This window comes from Cephus cinctus, unplaced genomic scaffold (genome assembly GCF_000341935.2).
Source record: "Cephus cinctus unplaced genomic scaffold, Ccin1 Ccin1_scaffold0997, whole genome shotgun sequence".
Classification (NCBI taxonomy): domain Eukaryota; kingdom Metazoa; phylum Arthropoda; class Insecta; order Hymenoptera; family Cephidae; genus Cephus; species Cephus cinctus.
The window spans coordinates 511084-536313 of NW_014333542.1; the positions used below are offsets into that span (position 1 = coordinate 511084).

Below are 25230 nucleotides of genomic sequence, written 5' to 3' on the forward strand. Positions count from 1 at the left end.
AACAACACAAGCGCAATCGCCAATGCGCCCTCTAGTCCTCACTCCTGAAGTTCCGTTCGAAGAGCAACAAGATGGCGGCGCTCACGAGGCATGGTTTTCTCCTGAATTCAGTCCGAAATACTCCGGCTATTCTCACCACGTACACGGTTAGTTCACTATTATTTGATATCAAGCACAGCACTCCTCTAGAGGACATAATACGCGAGAGAGACGCACTTTCGGGCGTACCCGATCATTCCGAGTAACGACACCACCTTCATCACCTTACAGTCCACCACTGTACGCCGAGATATCCTTCGTTACAAGACCAACTGGAGCAAGACCGTCAAAGTGCAGAGCTTCGAGAATACAAGCAAGTCCCTTGCCGCAAGAGGGTAAGCAGTCAATTCATAACCGGATCCGTATCTACTAGCCGAACAGCCAAAACTCACTTTACGTCGCGCCGCTGGTAAACTAGCAGGGGACAAACTGCGGCCATATTGCTATTTCCGACCTCCCCCTACTCTGCCGACAGCTTTGACAGCTCCAGGGACGGCCAAAGGTACCCTGGCTAAGGTGCCTCGTGCCCCACGTAGTACAACGCCCCCTTTCTCCATACTGATTCTTTCCTTCCTGACACTACCTTTTTCCTAGACTCGCTGCTGCTGCTACTGCTGCTTCTGGTGCCGCTTGCTAAATTACCAGCCCGACATCCTCTGACGTAACGGATTCGCCTCACGCTCTCTTATACCGCTATACAAGGAGGTTTCTTAGCTTCACGTAGAACCGCATCAAGACTTTTTAAACTTGGTTTGCCATTCTCATACAGCCACTGTCGTTATACACTTTAGAGAATATATTTTCTATCTGCATCATAGCTAAGAACTGTCACGGTTGACTCTACTCGGGAATAACTACAACATATTTGTCAGCATTGGGCCCTGCTGTTTATAAACAATATTATCTCTTTGCCATATAGAAAGTTTCAACAATCTCGGTATCAGCTGTGTACTGCTGTAGCCAATCACGAAACAACTTCCAGCTATGTTAATGCAATCTAGTTGTTTTTTAGTGCGTGCGCGAAGCAGTTTGCGACACTGCCTTATACTATCAAATTATTTGTACTTCGACCTCCTTATTACACGTGTTCGAACTTTATCATTAATGTATATTTTCATAACTATCTCAAATTAAGTTTATCATTTTATTCTGCTTTTTGTAACCACCAAGGACCCCTTCGTTGAGACGGGACTGCGGCAAACGTCCTCTTTTTACCCCTACTTTCCAGCCGCCACGCGCTCACCACACCTACCCTTGAAGTAAAGATATTCTTATGTACGGTAAAGAGTTATGCGGAAAAGTCACTCGACATTATAGAGTCCAAACACCATAGTAGATAATGGAGGTACTCCGTGGGGAGTAGTAGGCAGCAGGAAATAATGTGACTCGCAGAAGAAAAGATATAACATGTGTAAATTCACGTTTGAGGTAGACGTACGATAAACCAGCTGTATTATAAGCCAGTACTTACCTATTGACTGTTACCTTATAACCATACTCTAAGTAACGTCTGTTTCTTCGTAGAAAACACAGGGGACCGTTTCCCCTTGGTATTCCATTCAACTTATACAATCCCTGCCCTTGTAGTAATCCAAGCTCAAGATAGATAGTAGATGAGTAAACAATAATCTCGAGGAATCTTGTTTAGCATGTAGTGACGTTCGACCTAGTCAATCGGCAGTACTTGAAATAATCTTTTTATATTCTTCAATCTGGTCTCTTCGTTCAATGTTAATTCTCTGTAAAGGGAACAAGCCGTATTTGAGTAAATTTTAAGTATTCGGTCGCGTTCCTCATTAATGCAGCTTGTTCTTATTATCATTCTGATAAATAATTATGCAAAAGATCTTAGCTTGAAACTTCTCCAATACTTTACTGTATTGTATTGGCAGATAATAAAGGTTACCAGTCGTATGTTTAAATGTTATCATAGTGAGAATTATATCAAGAGAATTTTGGAGATTTGAAGAAATTTTTATCATTTTCTAATGTTTGTTTATTCAGCTACCAGCCAAGTCGTTTTGAGGATTGTCTGTCTTACCGCAATTTGCTGTTTTGTCATCTGTTTATAAATTAGAATTTCCTGAATAACATCTTCAGGATGTCCATAGGCTTTTTCTGGAGGGTTACTGAAAATATTATACACACTACGAGTTCCGGTGCCGAGGGCCCACTCACCCTGAGATACGGGAATGCCGAATAACCGTAACTGTCCAGATGTGAATTGGTGGCAGCACCGTACGGCGTTGTTGGACATCGATCTCCAGATTCCCCATACCGTCTACCTGATACTCCGTACCAACCCCTGTACTCTTTTTCGGCGTAGTACGAAAACTTTGGCGCGAGCCGTGCCGAGATAATCTCGAGGAGGGAATATTGATTGGAAGCGCACAAAATCAATGGGGTATACCCTTGTTCCAGAAGGCGGCGACCTGCTGGCACCTACGTGACTCCGTTTAACGCCGTTTAAACGGCATGACCGTATGATTGGAACCACGTCAAGAGTTAACCTACCCTTACCGTGATACTAACCCTCCGGCTTTCTTAAGGGTAAACGAACGGCCTGTTTTTTTTTTTTTGGTAATTAAAAAGAGATTGCTCGATTATTACGCAGTCTGTTCAATTTATAATAACCACCAGTCTCAAGACAGGATTTGGATTTACTCAAATATTATTTTGATACTGTGGGAACTTACAAAATTGTAAAAAAAAACATACTTATCAATCTGAAACTCGATCTTTATAGTTTAAATATTTTATTTACGTTTCTTTTTTTCTTCTCATTTGTATAAGGTCGACGAGCTCTTATCGATTCGCTGTGTATGATATTACGCTGTTTACGACCACTACCTCTGAACTCGGTAATTACCTTTTGACGTGGTGCTATGACCCACCGTTTCTTTACACAGCTGTGTGATAGATCGTTGCATATTATCTTTTCCTTGTTTCTAGACTAGAAATGCTTTGAGACTCCAGCGAAGTCTTTTCTAGGATTCCTTTAGGTCTGTGGTTTCTTTACTTGTCAGGATACCAGGGTTTGGTACATTTGTACCTGTTGACTAACCAGTCTCTTAGTTCTTTTTTTTTGTATCTGCTGAGAACCCTTGACTATTGCTTTGAGCACCTCTGCCATGACGCTTTTAACGCTATAAAGCTTAAGGGATTTTCCATAGTCGTTTCCCTATGCAAATTGAAACACATAATTCCTCCATTGTCTTGTATAACCGTGGTTCACTTGCTCGATAGTTCAGACATCTTCAAGAACATTGAGCCCAGGTACTTAGCTGCCTGCTGAGCCAATCCTTAAGTCTGTTGATTACTTGAACAAGAAAATTTTCAATCAATTCTGAACTAAACTTAATTCTATCTTTCAATATTACAGATTCTTACGGCCATTAAAACCCTACGAGGTACCTGCTGACGTTTCCGAACGATTTATCAAAGTTTGCCAGGTCGAAGGCTTCTCCACTGATGACAACACTACGATTGAAGATCCCGTGTCGCGATTCAAACTTTTCGTCGCCTGTGAGAAAGAATTCAAACACTCCTTGCCAAATTCAATGCTGGTTGACATTGAGACTATTGGTAGGTTGCCTCTATAACTTATGTAGAATGCTCATAATTACATATAATTGTTTGATCGTTCTAATGAATAATTTATCACAGGGCAATTAAGGAATTTTTACGAGACACCTGTAAGCACTACAACACCTCTGGAAGCATTGGCCAGAGTAAAATTGCCAAAGAATCTACACATTCAACTGAATTATCATAGATTTCATCCTGGTTAGTAAATTAATACCAATCAAGAATACTTTGAAAAATTCAAAATATAATTATGACTATTTTAATTTCAGAAACTGACACAATGTTTGGTGGGAAAACTGCTTTTCCAAAGAGTTCCACTCTCGTTACTGGTCTCACATACAAGAAAAAGTATCGTGGCCACATACAAAAGACCAGCTTCCCTTGAAGGTTTCTTCGAATATTCCGGTTAACCCATTTTCAGTCTCGTGTATCTGATCAATAAACGATAATAGAAGTACTACAAGTAGGCGTTGTCTGTTATTCTCTTTGCACCACCCTGCAGAGCACGCAATACCCAGACACGGCAACCTGGATCCTCGAGCAACAATTGAACACTGTAACAGAATGGCATGTCAAAAGGGTTGCGATTGACTGTGAATTAAACAGTGTCTCAATATACAGTCTTCCTTGTCAGTCTTTCCTCGAGTAGCTATGAAGCTATAGTTTGCTTCTCGAATACACTGGTGAGCTAAGAGACACGCACGTGTTCTGTACACGTCACTCGATCGACCCATCAGATCCGTAGCAACGTCTTTGGGAAAGCAAGGAACCTGTTAAGACGCTATTTGCCCACTGACAGCCGTGGAGAACGACCCCACGAAGGTGTCCATCTTCTCCTTAACTTGATATACCTGGCGATAGTCGCTGGAATAATAATTCAGTCGATAGTTGACTGCGATGGGAGAATGCCGGGAAACGCCAGCGCCACTGGGCTCATTGCCGCGCGAGTTCGACCAGTCTATAGGCCGAAGCCAAAGGTATATTAATTATGAATAAACTGTTAATTAAAATATAGAGTTTTAAGTAATTAGAAATATATTATCGTGATAAGACGTAAATAATAATTATTGTTTACTTTATAATTATCCACTTTTCCTGTTAACCTTCTCATCGTTTTCAGAGGATCGAACTCTCTGGGTCAGCTAGACCGGCACCCTTTACTCTACGACCCTTTGCTGGACTCTTTAACCCTTATCCTTATGGCTGCTCGGTGCTGTGTAATCATCCAGCAGATTGCGAAGCCAAGGAGGTGGTGCGACGTGCGAAGGATACCTGGGTAATGAAACTATTATACATTCTAAGGAACCTGGAGAGTTCAGAGTCTCCTGAGAAGATTGGCTCTCGTTAGACACTGATTAAATATTTAGGCTACAGAGGGAAAGGCGTTGCTACTACCTGCGGAAATGGAGATGATCCGTGCGACGCTGTTGGCCGGTGCTGGTGGTGTCGACGCTGCTGGTACAGGAGGACCAGGGAACGTAGCTGGTGGAACCGAGGCAACGGCCGTCCCTGAGGAATTGTTTCGCAAATATACTGAAACGGACTCACGACCTCTGACCCCAGCTCCTACTCTTGCTAGTGGTCCAGCACTCACGTGTAGACCCACTCCGGAAACTCCTGCGACCTGTAACCCTCGGGAGCGAACCACTCTTGTATTGGACCTCAGAACCAACTCGCAGGATCAGGTTATTCATTTCAATTACACCCTAGAGAAGGGCACTGTCTCTGGGAAATTTAGCTCAAGGATACTTGCGAGAAATGTATCGTTCACATTTTGCGGATAGCCACTCAAATTCATTATTAACGAACCAACTTATGTCTTCTCTGAACTGAAGTCGTACCCCTGGAAGCTGTACAGGAAAATTTAACAGTTTGAAATATTTATGTAATCTAAAATTGGATTGCTGTTACCTTCTGTTGCGTCCCTGCATATTTCACAAAGGTAAAACTACCCAGGGGTTTTTCAAACGATACGTTTTTACAGGAGACCGACACCCTGAGCTGGCATGCACTTACTTTGGAACCAGCACCTGCCACTAGAAAGAATGAGATATCAGTATCTAAGCCAACCCCGCATCATCAGAGTTCCTCAGCCATGTCGCCAGTGTCGCCAGATCGTCTGTTGCCACACGTGGAAGTCAGTGACACGGTACGATAAGGGTGCTTATCTGTTTTAAAAATTGTTACTATACAAATTTTGTAACCATAGTAGCATTTATATCAAAAAATCAGCACTGTCCGGTGTCTAGTTCTTTTAAGTGATGAGGTCCGTCAAGTCCCTACTTAAAGTACGTCTAACGTGGTCCTTTATTATCTTACAGTATTCGCACTCGTTGAAGGTATACCCGTTTCTTTTTTTAGACCTCCATAAAAAATTCTCCAGCAGAACGTGACAGCGCGAGTGACGAGCCGCCGATGAGACGCAGAGGGAAACGATTGCGTAAAAGAAAATGTCGCAGAGGCTCGACCTACGGACAGCAAACGGAAGTGCGCGATCCACCTGAACCATTGGAAACTCAAGTGTCCCAAATAGGCGGCGGTTCTAGACGCGATTCGTTAGTTTTCCATAATGCAAGCTCACAGTGGATCTATTAGAAATTCATATAAATGAATTTTTGAAATATTTTCAGAGCTAGACCATCCCTTGGCGACGTCGGAGGAGCAGAGTCGCCGCCTCAGAAAATAACATCATCGCTGGATCAAAATTTGCCGTCGAGTTTCATCGATTCCGACATTCTGAGACACTTGAGTCGTGAACTGGACCGGGAGGCTGTGGAAAGTGAATTTTCAATAAAGGTAATTAAATTTGAAACAATAAAGCCTAGTACCTTGGATTCGTCACAATCTCTGACACAGTCTAATTATCCTAGAGAAAAATCGCCTTGGAGGAGGCTCTGCGGATGAAGGGAGATCCGCATCCAGGTACAAGAGGAAGTCGTCAGTCTTCTGCACAACCACCATCGCAAAGCGTACCACGTGTCTTCTCTAGACAAAGTGCTCGTTTCGAGGTGCTGGATAGTCTGAGCCTGTCAGGTAGTGGAATCATAAAAATTGTAAGACAAGATAGTAAATAAAAGTCCAGGAGTACTGACCAATGATCATTCCAGGTCTAAGTCCCCTGGAGTACTTGGGGAAACACGTGTTCATGACAGCAGGACGGAAGCTCATATTCGGCAGAGCGTTCAACAGGTACTACGAGGAGACCCTCGAGGGTGTTAGGTACATTCAGCCTAAGGATGTCTGGTCAGCCATGGAGGAAGTGACAGGAAAGCCATTGACGCCGGAACAGGAAGTAAGATTTAAGGATCTCATAGGGGAGATCGAGAAGCCAATGAATTTTCGGCTGTGGTGCGGCGTCTGTGCAGTCGTCGAACGATTACTGTGTCCACTTCCGCCAGTGGACGTTGATCCTCCGACGTGGATCGAGAGGGCGGACTTTGAGGGTTTGGAAAGAAGACTTTGCTCCGGAGGGATCGACCAGAAGTTAGCCTCGTTGCTTCGTGAGATTCGTGATCGTTGAGGGCATGAAATTAAAAGAATAAAAAGAATTAAAGATAATAATAAAGAGCGTCGAAAACCATTAAAGAAGTTCCGCTGCGTTCATCGCACATTTTATTGCCGGAGCGGACTGCGCGTGTCTGCCCGGACGTACACAGTTATAACAATATTCAATTTTTTCCTGTCAATATACAAACGACCGTTTTTCTTTCGTTTCTCATCGCTGATACAATAATAACATAATAAATAAAATCGATTTCGTATTGTTATCATCGTAAAGGGATTCTCTAGTTTGTGACTCTCTGTGTATAACGTTGTGTATCTGTCCACATGCAGAAGGAGGTCTGAATGCAACCATTGTACATGAAAGGGAGACAGGTCCTAAGGATGTATCGGAGTATCCGTATAATTGGCGACAATAAAAAAAAAAACGGCTGATAACTAGTAAATAAATTAAGTAAACAAGTAATAGGATGCGAATAGATGCAAGAGAATAAAGGACGTGGTTGGGGTGGAGTGAGGGGACGAATCTTTATCTGTTGTTTGTCGGAAATATCTTATCAGGGTGAATGATAATTCTGCAAGTAGTAATATTAATGAATAATACACTACCGGTGTGTCCGTGGCTCGGTCGCTAATCGCTAACGCCACTCTCCACATACAGTTAACGTACAAATATAACGACGTGACGCTACGCATCCGTGTTTCGTCCCGGGTGCCCGGATTAGGTGTAGAGCGTCTCCGGGGACTAAGGTGCGACGACGCTACTCGCTAGAGTCTCTATACAGCGCGGCGCTACCCGCCGTACAAGGGGGATGATCCCTTACCCTTCCTTCACCTTCCAAATAACCATCCTCGGCATCAATCCACCTCCATCCTTACATTCGTACTCTTTTTCTTCTCGTTCAGTCTGCGGTTCTTGTGTCTTCCAATCTTATTATCCCTTTGTTCATGCTCTTCGGACTCATTCCTCTGTCAAGGAATCCAGGGTGTTTCGTTGAGGAGGGCAGGGCTAGAGAATTGTCGGGGGGGTCAAAGGGCAGAAAGGGTTGAGTGATCGTCAAACGAGCGAGTCTAGGGAAGAGGCCCACGCTATCTCAGTACCGCTGGGCGTCGCTCGCTTCTCTATCTCTTAGTAGTATAAAAAAACGTTGTTGTTGTTCCTGTTATTGATGCCGATGATGCTGCTGCGGGGCAGTGGGCCTGGAGTACGACGACCTATCGACTTTGGCAAGGGGCTAGTTCCCGTTCGTTGATCGCTGCATCGGCGGAATCACTGGGTCACGTTCAGTCCCGTAAATCTTTCCAGCCTTTCTTGCCATGTTCCCAAGCATCTCCATCGAGCACTTGTGCGCCGATCTTAACGACAATGCCCATTCTTTTAGACCTATTTCGTCCTGCGTTATAAAAATAGCGTTAGGATCAGTCAGTGGTGACGAATTTTCGAGACAATCGAGAGATTTTATTAATGGAGATTTTACTCACTGGGTTGGTGAGTACAATTTTGGCGTCTCGCGTGCGAACAACGATGCACTGTTCGCTTTTAACGTGCTGAAGATCCGCTCCGACTTCCTCTACCTGAATAAATTTTTTGACAATTGAAATAAAAGTCCTCGTATCTAGTGGTATCAAGTTTTAGATTATTGTTCATACGCTTTACCTGGTCCAGGAAGACGAGTTCTGGCTTAGTAGTGGACTCAGGATAAAGTTCTAGTCTGTTTGGATATAATTTCGCGTAGCGCGTCTGCCACGCACTTGCGAACGGACCGCCCAACTTCTTGATGTACCCGTGTAAAATACAATCCGATCCTAAAATACAGTTAAAGTTACAATACCAAATTTACACTCTTGGACATACGAATATCTACCTCAATGTTCCAAATTACCTTTTTCATCGGCATCGAATCGCAGTTTCTGTTTGGCCTTCCTCTTGTTTTCCACCTGCGCAAAGGAAAACAACGAATGATCGATAAATACCTGATTGTTAATTTCTTTTTTAAAAGTTATCCAAAGCATTAAAAGAACCGCTCACCTTGTCCGCTTCATTATTGATTGTCTCGAACACCGTTTCCGCCACTTCGGCCTGCCATCTTTCCGAGATGACTAGAGGAAAATTTTTATACAGATCCTGATCGGCATCCGTCAACTTGATACCCTTGGTGTCCTCCTCGTCGAAGGAGCCGATGTCGAAAGCATCCGCGGCATTGACTTCCCCGCGTGGCGGTATAAGCGGCGGTGTGTACTTTTGAAGGTAAACCTGCTGCCAATCGATACCACTGAAAAATGGGTGCTCTTTTAGCTCGTCAGCCCCACCTCCCCGGCACCCGAGCCTGTTGTTGATATCTCGTTGTAGCAAACCTTCCAAAAGCGACCGCAACTCCCGTGAGAAAGTCTCTGGTAACTCAACATTCTAGAACAGGTCGTTTCGAGTTTAAGTACACAAAGATCATACGTATTACAGAAAGCGCAAGCGCCACATCACACCAATGTTAGGTTAGAAAAGAACAATCGCGAGTAAATTTCAATAAGCGTCACGCAGCAGATAGCTGCGCTTATGAGATTGAAAAGAGATTAAATTTTAGTATACAGATTACAAAGATAATTGCGAGCCAAACGAAAAAGCGTACAAAGAGCCGCGTCTGTTTCCAGAAGGATAAACAGCAGCCTAAGAGTCATCCCAGATGGAATCTCCGCACTGTGCGTAGACACAACAAGAGATACAGATAAAACTTTATAAAAGAAAAGTTTGGAGAACATTACAAAACGTACGTAAAGACGTAAGAGAGACTGAGATATAACAAGAGAAAAGAGCAAGAATAATAAAAGAAAAATCTAAATCAAATATATTTACACCAACCATGGTGAGCGTCATACGATCTATCTCGTGTTTGTCCTTAGTTTTGTGCTGTCTGAAGGGACTGTGACCTTTCAAGAGCTTGTAGAGCATACATCCAAAGGAGAACCAGTCCGCGCTTGAATCGTACGCCGTACCCTTAGAAAGGACTTCCGGGGCCATGTAGCCGTGAGTACCACTGCGAAGAAAAATTAAATTAACCCTCATTAAAGATTCCCAGCAGGACAGATGCTGGCCAGGTCTCATTTCCGAGCATGAAAAAATATACAAAGCCGTTAACTGAGCTACTCACACGCTCGCGTGGGGTTTCTTCTTGGAGAAGTCGCAGGCCAGTCCAAGATCAGATATTCTGACATGACCATGTTCGTCAAGGAGTATATTGGCTGGCTTGAGGTCCCGGTAAACGATATACCTACGATGCATGTGCTCCAAGCCGAGGATCACCTCGGCTGCGTAAAACTTCATTTCCGGTTCGTTGAAGACACCGTGCTGGCTGAGATGATAGTGAAGGTCTCCGCCGTTCATGAGGTCCAGGATGAAGCAGAGTTTGTCAGGCGTATGGAAGGCGTAGGTCATGCACACTATGAAGGGGCAGTCGACCTGTAGCAATTGGATTAACGTATCCTCAGTCAATTGACAGACACCTATATACCATTGATCAAGATAAAGAGAACGGAATTGTCAATCAATGTATAACACTCCTATCCTACACTCACCCCTGTACTGACTAACGAGAGCATTATCCTTTCGTTCAGTGCCAGCGTCTCACCCTGCTTCATCTTTATACGCTTCTTGTCGAGGCACTTCATCGCGTACATCTTTCCGGTGTCGGCCTTCCGGCACCCGTAGACCTCACCGAAGCCACCCCTACCGATTATTCGATGCACGCTGAAGTCGTTCATCGTCAACTGAAACACAAGTTCATCAGGATGCTAGGGGTCGAGTGTCCAGGATTTGCTTATAGTTATATCAATCAACGAGTACCATAATCATATTCAAAATGAATGTTCTAGGTCGGGTCTTTAATAAGATTTTTTTTTTAAACGCACTCAAATCTATAGGCCTCTGGTTAACTTGGATCTCAATGAAGGAGAATCTAACCTAAAAATTACTTTATGATCTACATAAGTATCTAGAGAATTTGAGGTTAATTCAAGCCAGTTGTGTACAGACAAAGATTCATTCATAGGTGGCGTTGTGAACGCTTGTAAAACACATTCCCCAACCCTTGTACGTGAAATCACGCTTAAACCTTATCGTACGTGATATATAGATATATCCCAAGGTACCGTTAACATTTTTCTCAGCTCGACGCAGTTCGGCATCGTATATAATCGTGCTTCCCTTCTGATTCTCTAGGCGCATGCAGATACGTGTTGTAAGTGATGATTTTTTCATGATTTTCGTACCTGTATGTTCAGCTCGAGATTCTTCCATTGGCAGAAACGAGTGTACTTGTCGCTGAAAGGTTTCACGTTAGTCCAGTGAACTCGAGAGTGAAATACGCGAAGTAAATTTTCAGATCGAAGCGCTTTTTATAAAAGGCTCGTGTAATAATTTCGTTTTTTTTTTTTCATCGATAACTCGCACAAGGCTTACCTCTCCAGGAACTTTTTGAAAGGCTCCCCTCGCAGATGATTGAAGATCTCCTCGATGTACGGCTGCAATAGTTACGGTAAAATTATTGAACAAGAAACATCGGTATTGAGAAATAAAGGAAAAAATGTAAAATTAAACTAAAATCTATTCGAAAATCTAGTACCAACCTCGAATAAATTAACAGGAACCTCGTTCTTCATTAGATATTTCTGTACATGTGCTACAGCATCTTTGGAGTATTCCTGTAAAACAAGCAGAAAGTCAGCTATGGGCTGGTCTACAGCTGTACGCGATACACGTTTCAATTGACAAAGTGACAAAGTGAAAAATTCCAAAATAAATTCAAAGGACTCACGTGCGCATGCGCCAGTAATTCTTTCATGATGAAATTGTCATATATTTCACGAGCGAGCTTTCTCCTCTCCTCAGGACATTCCAGCTTCTCGTACGCCTTGATCTACGAGCGGATATAATAAAGGAAAAGTAAGGACGTTAGCGACTTATTCTTTATAGAGAAGTTTCCTTTCGGTAAGAGCAAAGGGACGTAGGGATCAAGTGTATAAGGAGCGGTGCAGCGGTACGAGTAGTACGTTGAAGTTTACGAACCTCTTCGTAAAACCTAAGTTGCGGAATTGGTTCCTCCGCTACAGTCTCGCAGAAGTCTTTAAATAAAAGGTACCCTGCGAAGCAGAAAAAAGCCAAATTGAGTCAATAAAAAAAAGAGAGACAAAACGTCGAGAAAAACTCGGGAAAACTTTGTAACGCGTTATTGATGGTACATTAAGAAAAAAAAAAAAAAAAAAAAAAAAAAAAAAAAAAAAAAAAAGGAGTAAATATAGGTTAAAAATAAATAAAATAACAAAAAATACCAATAAATCACTCCGTATCCTTACCTAGCATTTGATTGAATATTTTATCGAAATTCACTTCGTTCTTCTTCTCCAAATATTTGTGCATGACACTCCTCACGCTGTAACAAAGAAATCATAAGGATACTTATTAGCACTTTACTCCTCGTAACCAGCGTCGCGTCTAACGTCGCGGATACGTTGAATTTACAAAATACCGGAATTCGAATTGAATTACTTCCTAGAAGGTCCTAAGGATATGGGAAACTATAGAAAGGAACACGAGGAAAAGATGTGATGCAAGGATATGCAGTATTAATATTGATAATAATAAATAAAAATATGGAAATATCTACAGACGTCAATCTGATGGTAGTTTACAGGCTTTATTTTTCCTCTGCATAAAAGATATACAGGTATACCGGGTGTACCGTGGAAAATAGTATAGACTTTGGAAAAACGGTACCACTGAAAGGTGCCGTTTAAAGTCTGGTACACGTCGCCTTTAGTGTCCTACACATCTATCAAGCATCAAGAGGCCGTAATGTATAGTAATGCCAAGTAATTGGGCACAGCCACTTGACTGGCATTGCGGTCAAGTGCTTTGCAGTATGAAGAAGCAGAGAGAGAAAGAGAGGGAGAATTGCGCTTCGAAGAAAGATGAGAGCAGAAGAGAGCAAATCTCTTGAAACAGATAACCAGTTATTGTCGTTTGAACGACGTCAGTTTTTCTTCTCCTGTCTACCAGCTTGAGCCATCCTGAATGACTCCGATCCGCCATACGTTTGACGCTTCCGTTAAAATTTTCAAATTTCCCGCCCATTTTCTTCCCTTGGCGAGGCGTACGTATCCGTGAACCAGCTGTCAGATGAAAACGTCCAGAGAGACAGGTGGGTGCGAATAATATTTTTTTCTCGATCGTCGATCGAGTTACGATTCACCTGGGGAGGGGAGTGGCGAGGAGAAGGTAATCGGCCGACCTAGAGATAAATAGAGAAAGAAGTCAGGAGAGAAGGTAAGTGAAGAAAGAAAGAGAAGAAAAACAGTCAACCAAGGTAACAAGAATAATTTGTTCTCTCTTTTTAACAGTCGACATCGACGATTGCTATCGATTGATGTCGATCGCTTAATTATAACGATGCCAGACAAGTATTCGGCGAGGCAGACATTATTGGAAGGCTGCCCGCGTAGAGCGACGTAAGCGTAAAGCAAAAGTAAAGAACGTTATCGCCTTACTACCTGCATTGTATACTTTTTATTCTAAATTTAACCAAAGCACCATTATAGAGCCCGACCAAATTTCGTAGTGGACGCGTAACGACTTCTTAGAATCGATGTTTCTTCTATTTCGATAAAAGAAAGGAAAAAAAGGGGAGAGAAAAATATAAATTAAATCCTAACACAAACCCAATGCACTTTGGGACATCCGAGGGCCTTCTGGGACGTCGCATGATCCTTTGTATCGCAACAAGGATGATCCGTGCCAGGTTTCTATTGTCGTTATTGCCCGGTAAGACTCCTTGATCACCGACAGCGAAGATAACGTGTTTGTCCGTTGCGTCTGCACGTTCGCCTCTTTCCTTCCTTCGGGGTCTTCGTTACGTAGGTTACGTACGACGCCGTCGTAGCATTACCGACACTAACTAACGACTGACTGTATCGTACGACTTATTTAGCCGTCCAGTCGCGTACACAATACGTCAGTCGAGTTTTCCCACTGGGGGCCACAAGTTGCGTCGCAGCATTTCAGCAAAACGTACGAGGATAAAGCGCCTGGCGACGTGCATAATTCCGTGCTTGTATTCCAAAAGCTTCCTAACCTCTCCGCGCCGCGCGCTCCTAGTCTTGAAGAAGGAGGGGCCGCCCCTCTTCTCTTTTGCGCCTCGCCTAACTTATCTCTTAGACCGTCCTGGTGCAGTTTATATATATGTATGCAACTATATACATTGGATGTGCTCGAATGAAAATACCACGTCGGAATAAGTATTTCTCATTCTCCATTGCTCCTGTATTACTGGCCCCGAGTTTGGCACTTGGCTCGAGGAGAAGCTCCTACAGAATAAGGCACTACGGGAAATAACTCGAATAGAAGAAAAGTCTGTAGTGATATTACTGATGACGAGATGGATATAAGGATGGAAGAACGTTAAGGATTACCGGATCGATGCAATATCCCTGGGTGGTGGCCATTTTACTTCGTGAATCCATGGCATCTCGTATTTCGTTTCAATGTCCGTTCTTTTTTTTCTCTCTCTCCATTCCATACTCTTTCTACATTCTTTCTCACGTATCAACTTCCTTCGTTCCTCTTCGCGAAGCTCGCTTGCTTATTTCTCGTCAGCTACTTCTATCCTCACCCTGACCCGAAAGCATCCTCTTCTACGGGGATGTTTGTTGAAAGTAAAAGAATTCATTGATGGGATTACGGAAATAGATGAAACTTTTGCTCTGCTGGTGCTCAACCTCTTCTTACAGGACTGACTATATAGTATTTGAGTGTGGAGGTACGAAATTGGTGGTTTTGAAAAATGATAAGAACCAAGGTTTGGTTATGAGACTTTTTTATAGCTCTCACTCCCTCTACTCCACTCAATTCTTCAAATACTCTTACTCTCTTACTCTGTAATACCTTTCACTGCCCACAGGCAAAAATGACGGCTAATTCCGAAGTGGTCTCGTCCTTCGGTAACGTGTGCCAGAGCCTCCGATATTAGAAAGCAGCTTCAGAAGCAGAAACAGCACCCACTTCGCGAAATGGATGATTAATAGCCGACGGGTAACAGCTCGCTGGGCAACGTCTCCGTTTCTCGTCGGAATCGCGATAAAATTGAACAGTGCATCGTAAAACGGTTTTAAAAATGTTTTCCCGTACGATGGCCATTCGGCAATATTCTTAATCCAAGCATCCGTCGGCTATCCAAGTAGTAAATACAAGATGGCAGCATACTCTACTCCTGACAAAATGAAATAGCCTTAACTACGTAGTCGAAAGGAATTTTCGTCTCTCTGTCTAATGGCGCGGACATTGAAATATTTTCGAATTAAATGAGAATATCCAGCCCCGATTAAATTGGCTTGTCTGTATCTCTAACGGTCAGAGATATATCATGTTAATGGGAATAAATTTCGTTGGAAATTCTAGGAAGGACTCGACGAAAATTTCAAACTGGTTCCCATCGATATTTTCCAGCTTTTAAATTTATACGGCCTTGAGATTATACGAGCACGTTCGACGACTGATGTCTCGAAATTGGGTAAATCAGCATTTTTTTCCTCTCTGCCCTTCACAAGCGACATTACTAAAGCGCTAATAAAGAATCTAAGCCGTCTCGACTTAATCGTTCACTTGTCGATATCGACCAGTGCCGAAGGAGTCCTTTAAGCTTTAACTTGCTCTTTTGAGCAGCAATAAAGGTGCCAGTGTACACAGTCGCATTACTCCCCAAAGTTTGATAATAATGAAAAATTACGAAGCAAGTCACACACAGGATCAGGATAAAAATTCGTAAATTACAGTCTTAGGACGAAATCTACTTGTACGTAAGAAAAAGACGTTAGAATATTTAAGATCCCACTCCCGTGTTTATATCCTAGAGGAACGAGGCACTCCGTGATTCTAGACATAATAATGGCCGCGGTTGCTCGATTTCCAAGAACAGGACGAGCCTCCGCGTCGCCGGGGTACGCAGGAGGGAAAATACGATTCGGACGAAAAACAGACTCTATATTATCACTATTAGATAAAATCCGAATATTTTAGTGTTCCCTGTGATCGCTATAAAAACTTGAACTTCCACGGTTCTGAAGGTTAGGTATGTACAATTACTCGTGAAAAAAGATCCGACGAATTAAAGATTGGTAGATATTTTATATACGTTCTAATGGTGAATAACTAATATTAATTGTACGAAGATAATTCTTCACGAGGAGTCTTGTCTCTTTCATTGAGCGTGCCTGTACGTACAGGTTAATAACGGAATTTACGATGACGCTGCTGTCACGTACCTTATTGGTCGGTGAAAGCCGTTCGCTCGTTAAAGTCAGTGCGATCGTTTTAAAGTGTTCAGACATTGAATACAAGAAGTAGAGACTGAGAGTACGTTGTTTCTAGGGGGTCCAATTTTTATCTCGATGGAACACGTGCTGGAGTTTCGATATTAGAACCGTGCGTTAGATGGCCGCTGAGTAATCGTAAATTATTCTATTTTTGGAACTATCAAGTTCGCGATAGTGACGCAACCAAATGAGACTTCCTGGAGCTACAGTCGCTTATAAGTGGTCTGCTGATTTCTACCAGCGAAAATCCGGGGAGAGCAAACTGGATCATGTTTAGAGGCTGAGAGTCTTTTTCTTATAAACTTTTTCTCTACCACTGACGAATTTCGTATAACCGTGGATTATATCGCGCACCCTTAGGAGATCCGAACCAATCATGTATAGCAAGAGACTACGGGATGATGGCGCTGGATTCTAGCCACTAGATTGTACCACTTCACAGGCTCCCTAGATCCAGGATTGAACTCGTTAAATCTTCAGGATACCCCTGAGGGACTGTGGCGTGGATCGTAGAAAAGTTATGAAACTTCGATAAATCGTAACGAGGTTAAGTGGTTCCTGATAAAAATATCCAGGCACCGGAAACGGGTCACTGGACAATGGATGTTGACAGAGAAAACAATGGAAGGACTTTGCGTTGTCCCATCGTGAAATTGAATAACGATGAAAGAAGAATTTCGATAAAACAGAAATTGAAAGATGAAGAAATAAATAGTACGTACAAAAATTACCTGAGAAATCCTCGAGACTCGTGCTATCTCTCTGTCTGCAGACATGGAGGAAACGACGCCTAAGCAGTGACACCGTAAATCCAACGGATTTAATACCAGTCCCGCACCGGGTGAAAAAGGGCATAAAGAACAAGAGAAAAAAAAACAGTAACAGTCACACTTTGTCTCTTCCGGACGTTCCTGAGCCCTCCTTGACTACTTGTTCTTAATGTGAACAGGACTAACCGTGGCACCCGTGACACCAGCAACACGGAAAGCAACGTACGTAGCAGCGTGTGTAAAGAGCGAAAGAGCATAACGGACGCTAGAGAAGTATAGCAAGGAAACAAAATTCCTTCCTTCCTTTCCTTATGGCTGTATCCCCAATGGGGGCATGTGCCAGAAGAAAAAAGATTGGATGGGATATGCTCGACGTATTCGCGCACCGGGTATTTGTCTAGAGTGGGACAAAAGAGTGTGCGAAGATACAGAAGAGGGTGGAAGAAGGTGGGGAGGTAGAAGACAGGACACCAGGACAACGCGATGCTATCGCAGCAAGTGCGACAAGCGATGGAAGTCAACCGTAACTATTTCGCTACTCTGGAAAGCCGGGAATTTTCACAGCGTACGTCAAGCCTGCGGGATTTCACGAGGGATGGCGCTGTCGTTCGGCTTGGAAGGAAAGGAAGGAAGGAAGGTTATCTTGAATCCTCGAAAGACTGTTCTACTTTTTTCTTTTTTCTCACTTTATTTCTGTCCTTTTTCATTCCTTCTCTCTCTCTCTCTCTCTCCTTTTCCTTCTTCGATTCCGACTCTACCGTACATCTGATATTCTGGCTCCGCCAAGCGGGACAAAGAGGGATCTAGTTTCGTCAGAGAGAAAACGGGGCTGAATGCCAGAATTCTGGAACACAGAGATTACACGGCAAAGGCAAACAACCGACGCCGGCGCGATGCCTTGCGTCGTTCTTTGTATACAACGTCCACCCACACATAACCCTCTTTCTCCCTCAGTCTGATTCACTATCCATCTATCTACCTCTATCCAGCACTCTTTTTTTTCCTCGCATACGACCCCTCAACTCTTCCTCTCTCACCCTTGACCACCAACCGTATTCTCTTCAGGCTGGTCCTCTTTTCTCGTCTCTTTCAGAGAGCCAGGGTGGTCACTCGGCCTGGATTCCCTCTATGACAGCATTACCCGACCAGGATTCCCAACACGAGCACAAGAGGTTGAACGATCCGCTAAGAGACGTATAGGAGGAGAGACGAACTACCCAGATTGTAATGGAGAAGAAGAGAGAGACAGGGATAAGCATCGGTTAGTGGGAATGGAGGCATAAAGCAAAACATTAGGTCAGAGTTTCTCAACTGTAAGATAATACCCCATAGCCAATCAGAGACACGAGCTCAGCGTTTAATCCATGAAATCCCCCGAGAGTTCCCGTCGAGTGAGAACCCAAGAGGATAAAATCAGGGAAGCTTGCAGCGACTACGGTCGAGGGTAATCGAATTTCTCACAAAACACCATAAAGTCTATCTGGTCATTGGCGACCATTAGGGACTCCGAGTAATCTGATTCGAGTGGTAGAAATCTATTTATCTCATCCTGCAAGCTCAGTGCAACCAACGTCTGCGCCATTACGAACCGCATTAAATTAGCTACCTTGTGTACTGTGTACACTGTGAACATTTATGTATCCCAAGAGTGTCCAATACACGGCTATTGTCTTACGTCTATCCGTTACACGCATCCAGATTGTATTCGATAAGCCATAGAAGCCATTTGAGAAAGAAAGAAACAGTATTCATGTATTAGGTAGCCAGGTATAACTCAGGTTGCCAATCGGTACAAGATAAGCTATAATTATACTACAGCTCAAGTTATGTAGCTGCCGTTTCAAATGTAAAAAAGGAATGCCGGGTACTTTAAACTCTACTTTACTTGCCGATGCCGTATAGTCCCCATTTATTAAATAAAGTCACCGACGCAGAAGTGAACAGGGTTTTACGCTGGATGGTTAACTATGTATATTTCCTAAGACTCGGAAGAGCGAGAGAGACGGAAAATTACATGCAAAGTAAGAGTGACGAAGATGGCGTTACATAAGCGTGGGAAGGCTTTAAAAAATATATATGCACGGGATTATATACGAGGGGGTCTCGCGTATTTAAGTAGTTTCGGAAGTTTAATCGAACTTTCGAAACGTGCCGGGTTTATCGGGAAGAGGATAGGAAGTGTAAGAGGTTACGGGTCGAAGTCCGCCATTGGCATAGTTTTTCAGTTCAGACCACCTAGTTCTAGGTTAACTATAGCTATACTTACTACATAGCCTACGTATCCTAGATATCCAAGTAGAGTTACCAATAATTCTCAAGCTGTTCTCTCTTTCTCTCTTTCTTCTGCACTGGAACACTCTTCCGGTATCCTACTCCCGTAACTCCTTCACTACTATCTCCATCCGCCCTTTTACATTCTGGGACTTCTTCCTCCAAATAACTCAACCTGGTTCAAACTCTCCACCATCTGCTCCCGGCGTAGCTATGCTTTTTGCACCAGCTCTCTCTCTCTCTCTCTCTCTATCTATCTAGTGGATAATGATAATAGCGATGATGGAGGTCCGGGCGCAGTTCCAACTTCCGTGGATTGACTTTCGAAATTACAAGGCTTAGACCTCACGGATTGGGCTCATATACCCTATTCCACATGTAGTTTAGCTTGACTCCATTGTTCTCGCGCTCCCCTTTGAATTGCCGTCGCATCAACGTCTCATTACCGACATTACCTGTCGGTAATCGAACCGATTGATTTTATCGGTAGCTAAACCCAACTCTGTCTGCTTAGTCGGATTGTATGTACTATTCAAATTCTCGATATAGAATCCTAGTGGTGTATATCAAGACTCTCTTTTACTCGTTATTTCCTTCTAGCAAGACTACTAGACACTGTGCTCGGCTCGTACGAACGGCTATACCCTAGCGACGGCCCAGAAGTCAGCAGACCATAACGGCTTAAGTTTGTTATTCGTTTTGAGCGACGGGTAGACGTCCGAGTGGGATGGAAAATGGCCGCGCTGCGAAAGAGCAGTCCAGACGGAATCCGTGCTGTATGAAGGATGCCCTCGAGGTCCTCTCGAGCCGTCAAGGAAGTGGGGTATAAGGTACGAAGTCGAGGTAAGAGTTTAAACGAAATAATTAGAAGAAGCAGGGAGTCGTAAGAATGTTGGAGGATTTCACGAAAAGCTCTGAAGGGCTGAGGTCGTTCCCTGTTGCAGGCGATAAAGACTCCGTCGGAAGGAGAGGAGGTGGAAGGCAGTGTTGCCGAGGTAGACAAATAACCAAGATAGTCTTGTGAGAAAGACAGAAAGCCCTATATATATACACGCAGAGTTCAAAGAGCAAGAGAGAGTTCAGGGAGCGAAAAAAAAAGTAAGAGCCACGAGAAGAAAAGCTCTTCAGCTTTTTACCAAGCCTCAGAGAGGTTGGTACGGCAACTTTGTAGTACGTGACTTCGTTTACTATCTCAGCGACGGGTAGTAGTCGGTGTCGTCGGGTCTTAAGAGCTAATGCAGGGAGGATGCCGTCCCGTCGGGTAAGGAAGGAAACGTCGCGGAACATCTAAATGACAATGGCGTGCGTCACGCTGTCAAAAAGAGGTAAGAAATGCCGTGTGGCTATGAGCTATTCGAGGAGAATTTGCAAAGTCACCGAATCACTGACTGAGAGGAGCGAGAGAAACGAAAGAAAAAGAATGAAGAAGAGGAAGATAAACAGGAAAAAAAAACAAGAATTCTTTCTTTACGTCATAGATTCTCTGAGTGGATACACGGCACCATCTTGCGTGTTCTCCTGTACGTACAATTACGTGCACGTATATCTTCATTATTTTCTCCACGCAATACGTACGCACAGTACAGCCGACATGCCGATGAATCTTTCAGCTTTTTTTTTTTCCCGTTGATTCGACGAAGCGAGATAGCCTCTTGTAGTGAGATGAGTTTTATATAAATATATCTTTGTTTTTGCTACAATTTTCTCAACGCGTGACGTCAGGCCATCGCATGCGATGTCACGTCACGATAAGCCGATATGCTGTTATGTTGATTTGACGTCAGCCAACAGACGATATGCATAAAGTGTGTCGACGCTGTAGCCGATGCATGTTGACTTTGAATTGTGCACGAAATACGTTCGCCGCGACGCTAGAGAATAATCAAGAAACTAAGAGCGTCTGCCTTGGCGTCAATAAGATCCCGTCTACTAATACCTCTGCTGGACGCATTACGTAGGAATACTTAGCGACGTCTCGTTACGCAGCTACGTATATACGCCTAGAGTCGAATTGACCGGAAGTGGGCTAAGGGAAGAAGGAAGATTAAAAATTCTAGTTTTCTTGGAATTCCGTAAGAATTAAAATTAGAAGGAAAATATTTTAATTCAGTTACCGGAACACCTCATCCTCGTGTACTCTTGGACACGAATTGGAAACGTGAATGGGTCGACGGATGATAAAAGGGGATTTTTTGGGATGCTGTAAATTTATCTGATTATCGGAACCGATTGTTTCTGGGAAGTCCTGGATCTTGCTAAAATGACTTCTATGTACGCCATATAGAACTTCCGGGCGGTGGCTGACTCGACGTCGTTTGGATGAAGGCTGAGTAAAGCTTCCGGGTAATATGCGATTACAAGTGCGTCACGACGGAATGAAAATCTAGCTATGAGGTTTGTCGGTCCTAGAAACCAAAGTAAATTTTATTTTTGTTTGCTGGTTATGCGGTTGACGAATTCCTTGGTCGATCGAGTAAGACTCTTTAAGAGTATCGGTGAGCCGCTATTTGCGTTTACTAATTTGCACTGGATTAAGGCGACCGTCCCAGGGACAAATTTCTAGGGTTTCCTTGAAGAAAAAAATAAAATAGGAAAATAGAATATTCGCCGCCATCTTATTACCCGATTAGGTGCAATTTAATTAGAGCAAGCGTTACTAGACGCTTTGGGTCAAATAGATTCGTGAGGGATATATGATAAAATTTGATTAACGTAGTATTCGTATAGACCCTGTGTATACGCTAGGGGATAGATAACAGCGTGACCGATATGAGGGTGAGAAAAAAAGTGAATAAATCTCGCAGGTTAGCATCCCTCTCGATTCTCTAGGTTTTGTTCACGGAATTTCATTTGTAAAAAATGTCAAGCTTGACACAAGGCCATGGGGACGTTACTATGGAAAAAATTGCGAACACGGGGAAAATGAAGTTTCCCTGCTGGTAATCCAGAGTGATGTAGTTACGAAGATACAGCTAAATACATAAAGGGTACACGCACGGAAAAGAGGAGAGATAATTAAAACATTATATAGTACCGAGCACTGCAGTCCGTGACGTAGGAATAATTGTAATTTCAAAATTCATTCTCAGACTTCCACATAAAATTCCGAACTGTCTGGATTAGAATTATAAAAAACGAAGCTAACGAAAATGAATTATTCAATTCACTAGCAATTAAAATTCAAAAAATTACTTGGGTCTAGTCCGCGAATGATACGTAGAGAAAATTGAGTGAGGACTTGATGAAACATTTTGGAATTTGACTGGTGGTAAACCGACGGTGCCGGCCATTCCATCTCTGCTCCATTTATTACGCCGACCTACATTTGGCCGCCCTGGCGTTTACGAGGAGCCAGAGCCGCCTCTCTCGGATGTGAATTTGCTTCCGCGCACTCGAGCATTTCTCGTTTGAATCGCCATTACTGGTTGCTTTTCGTGTAGAAGTCTTCAATGAAGCGTACATACGCGTCAGGCCTTCTTGGCTCTCGTGCGATTAGCTAAAAGTAAGGCGTGGAAAATGATCCTGGTCATTTTTAGGTTATACATTGTCAGTGTCTGTGATAATCATAATCGAGAATTTATCTTGTTGATTTCACCTTAACAGTCACTAGTTAATGTTTTCAGAGTGCAATTATTCCAGCGGATCAGATATGGTACTCGAAGAACCGGTAATTCCTACTGCTATTATGCGCACGAGTGTCTGTCCTGATATTACAACGTAGCATAGCATAAAGGAGGTTCACTTGTCGGTTGACAGGACGTTGAGGATGGACGATATTGTCAGTGTAAAATGCTGGCATAAAGGAGCCACGATTTCTTCGAGCATGCAGAGTAGAATGTAGGAGTAATACGATGAGCTTATCGTGGCAAAAAAAGCGAGGACTCAGGAAGTGATAAGCGAGGAAACTCGCGAAGTTAACGTCGCCAGCGCTCGTGCAGCACTTTTCGTAAATGAGAAGTGGAGATAAGGTTAGAGACCTGGGTAGAGTGACATCAATCTGATTTGTAGTGTCGAGGAAGGAGGTTTAACGACGAGGGAGACGTCTATGACCTATCTACCGGAAGTCAGGGAGGTTTGACGGGAGGACCACCCGGGAGGGAATGGTCGTGGAGCATAAGAGGGAACTCGTGTTGTACAGAGGAATGCAGTCAGAGATCTACTTCCGCAATATAAAGAAAGGCCATGAGAGGATAGAGAAAGAGAGTGATATAAGGAAGGATATGAATGTAAAAGTGAAAGAGAGAGTTTTCAATAGGATACTCAGTTTGTAAACATTAGTTTTCTTTTCTTGTCTCCTCGTCAAACAAGGTATAAGAGGCGACCCTATGCACAAGATTCGAATGACGCTTGGATGGGGTAAGACTGCTAGCAGAATATATAAGCTGCAGAGAAAATAGGAGAAGGCAGTGGATAGAGGTGACAGAGGGTGAAGAGGGTGGCCGAGGGTGTCGAGAGGGATAGGGCAGCGGCGAAGGAACAGGAAGGAGGAGGAAGTAATGGGAGGACTGCCGGAGAGAGGAATATTGAGAGCGAGTGAGAGAGGGGAGTAGAGGAAGAGAATGGGAGAGCGAGAGGGAAAATGTGAGAGAGATAGAGAGTTGCTTATCGCGATGTGACATTTGCACGCAGTGTACCGCGCGTAGATGTCATAGGACGGGAAGATGGTTAATACCTAGGATCCGGCAGGACGATCTTCTTGCTGGCCCGAGCCGCCGGCGTGCACTTGCTCTTCTCCATGGCCATCAAGTAGCTGACGTCGGCCAGCACCGCCTCGAGGTCCGCCATTTTGCTCGGTTCCTCGGGTACCTCGAGCTCTTCGTCACGGCAGGTTTACACTCAGCAGCCAGCAGCTAGCCTCGCCGGGCCTACACGGCCACGCAACACGTTCCTTCGCCACTGACAGCCCTCCTTACTGCATATTTTTAGCCCGATACCAACATTGCCGCGCACGCACGGAACAACGTATTCCCTCGATACGGAACTGACCGATAGACCGACTGACTGACTGATTGATTGGTTGACTGACAGACAGACAGAGACGTACAAATGGACAGAGCTATGGCCTTCCACTGATCTCTAATATACCCCTTAACCTTCTAGCTTGTTCACAGTGTTCTGTTTGGCTCCTTCGATTATTCACCCGCGAGGCAGTAAAACGACGACGTATCCGATGGACGCGAACGTCCCGGTTATCGCCGTTGGAAGCGTTAGATTATTATTTTCTTTCGTCTCTAAGGTCCCTCTCGCTAAAGGCCACGGTAGTCTTGCACTCCGGGCCCTTGGCGCGCCACTGAAATGCTACGCACCGCGCACCACTTGCTTTCGTTCCCCAACGCTCATTGTACCCGGGCCCACTATGCCTGCATTCTCGCACTGATCGACCCTATCATCGCGCGACTACACCGTCTGCTGTCTGTCCTCTCCGACCTTAGGAGATGCACCAACGCGCCGACACCAGACTTCAATTATATACGCGCGCACCGTTGCCCTATGATACTCCGAGAAGCCTTCTCTGCTTTGCTTCACTAACTGACAGCCAGCGAGCCAGCCACTACGACCCGAGGATCGTCTACACGTTCATTGGCTGCCTTCTGCTGCCTTCCTTCCCCACTTGCGGAATGGAGCATGATTTCAGCGCCTTTACTTTCCTTCGGTCGACGGTGATAACGCTGCGTTCTTTTATCAGTCGGTCAGATAGTTTGTAGTA

General features: G+C 43.9%; 3 protein-coding genes and 1 long non-coding RNA gene across 19 annotated transcripts; 2 read left to right on the plus strand and 2 right to left on the minus strand.

Moving 5' to 3' along the window:
* The first annotated feature begins 5 nt into the window (after nucleotides 1–5).
* LOC107271513 lies at nucleotides 6–4090 on the plus strand. The gene is made up of 5 exons (XM_015747627.2): nucleotides 6–146; nucleotides 271–374; nucleotides 3422–3624; nucleotides 3706–3825; nucleotides 3897–4090. Exons 1-5 carry the CDS (start codon nucleotides 72–74, stop codon nucleotides 4010–4012), a joined length of 618 nt encoding a protein of 205 aa, XP_015603113.1. The 5' UTR covers nucleotides 6–71; the 3' UTR covers nucleotides 4013–4090.
* LOC107271514 lies at nucleotides 536–6914 on the minus strand. Of its 13 annotated transcripts, none has more exons than XR_003060911.1 (7): nucleotides 6720–6914; nucleotides 6456–6653; nucleotides 5023–5795; nucleotides 4703–4899; nucleotides 2081–3358; nucleotides 1511–1778; nucleotides 536–1292 (listed from the first exon to the last, which is right to left on the minus strand). It is a non-coding gene; the product is annotated as an uncharacterized LOC107271514 (long non-coding RNA). The 13 variants fall into 13 exon arrangements; XR_003060908.1 differs by having other exon boundaries at nucleotides 536–1778; nucleotides 5023–5477; nucleotides 5539–5795; nucleotides 6720–6911; XR_003060913.1 differs by having other exon boundaries at nucleotides 536–1778; nucleotides 5023–5663; nucleotides 6720–6912.
* LOC107271506 lies at nucleotides 4478–7177 on the plus strand. Its single transcript, XM_015747592.2, has 8 exons — nucleotides 4478–4604; nucleotides 4748–4903; nucleotides 4995–5312; nucleotides 5612–5776; nucleotides 5989–6182; nucleotides 6258–6423; nucleotides 6498–6660; nucleotides 6735–7177. Exons 1-8 carry the CDS (start codon nucleotides 4533–4535, stop codon nucleotides 7145–7147), a joined length of 1647 nt encoding a protein of 548 aa, XP_015603078.1. The 5' UTR covers nucleotides 4478–4532; the 3' UTR covers nucleotides 7148–7177.
* Nucleotides 7178–7212: 35 nt separating this feature from the next.
* LOC107271505 (G protein-coupled receptor kinase 1) lies at nucleotides 7213–25108 on the minus strand. 4 transcript variants are annotated; one of them, XM_015747588.2, is made up of 15 exons: nucleotides 24196–25108; nucleotides 12472–12548; nucleotides 12185–12258; nucleotides 11934–12035; nucleotides 11746–11820; nucleotides 11579–11640; nucleotides 11389–11440; nucleotides 10696–10887; nucleotides 10272–10579; nucleotides 9977–10157; nucleotides 9158–9535; nucleotides 9012–9066; nucleotides 8786–8934; nucleotides 8611–8703; nucleotides 7213–8522 (listed from the first exon to the last, which is right to left on the minus strand). In XM_015747588.2, exons 1-15 carry the CDS (start codon nucleotides 24306–24308, stop codon nucleotides 8364–8366), a joined length of 2070 nt encoding a protein of 689 aa, XP_015603074.1. In that variant the 5' UTR covers nucleotides 24309–25108; the 3' UTR covers nucleotides 7213–8363. The 4 variants fall into 4 exon arrangements, with proteins under 4 accessions (XP_015603074.1, XP_015603076.1, XP_024944530.1 ...); XM_015747590.2 differs by having other exon boundaries at nucleotides 9983–10157; nucleotides 24196–25107; XM_025088762.1 differs by lacking the exon at nucleotides 24196–25108 and adding an exon at nucleotides 17214–17364.
* Between the last annotated feature and the right edge of the window lie 122 nt (nucleotides 25109–25230).

Excerpts from the sequence above, each read along its gene's own strand:
- LOC107271513 (XM_015747627.2), top strand. The coding sequence starts at position 72 with ATGGCGGCGCTCACGAGGCATGGTTTTCTCCTGAATTCAGTCCGAAAT. Across the intron at positions 147-270 it reads CTATTCTCACCACGTACACG|TCCACCACTGTACGCCGAGA; the intron begins GTTAGTTCACTA and ends ATCACCTTACAG. Across the intron at positions 375-3,421 it reads AAGTCCCTTGCCGCAAGAGG|ATTCTTACGGCCATTAAAAC; the intron begins GTAAGCAGTCAA and ends TCAATATTACAG.
- LOC107271506 (XM_015747592.2), top strand. The coding sequence starts at position 4,533 with ATGCCGGGAAACGCCAGCGCCACTGGGCTCATTGCCGCGCGAGTTCGA. Across the intron at positions 5,313-5,611 it reads GAACCAACTCGCAGGATCAG|GAGACCGACACCCTGAGCTG; the intron begins GTTATTCATTTC and ends ACGTTTTTACAG. Across the intron at positions 5,777-5,988 it reads ACGTGGAAGTCAGTGACACG|ACCTCCATAAAAAATTCTCC; the intron begins GTACGATAAGGG and ends TTCTTTTTTTAG.
- LOC107271505 (XM_015747588.2), bottom strand. The coding sequence starts at position 24,308 with ATGGCGGACCTCGAGGCGGTGCTGGCCGACGTCAGCTACTTGATGGCC. Across the intron at positions 11,641-11,745 it reads TTCCTGTTAATTTATTCGAG|CCGTACATCGAGGAGATCTT; the intron begins GTTGGTACTAGA and ends TAACTATTGCAG. Across the intron at positions 8,704-8,785 it reads AACTCGTCTTCCTGGACCAG|GTAGAGGAAGTCGGAGCGGA; the intron begins GTAAAGCGTATG and ends AAATTTATTCAG.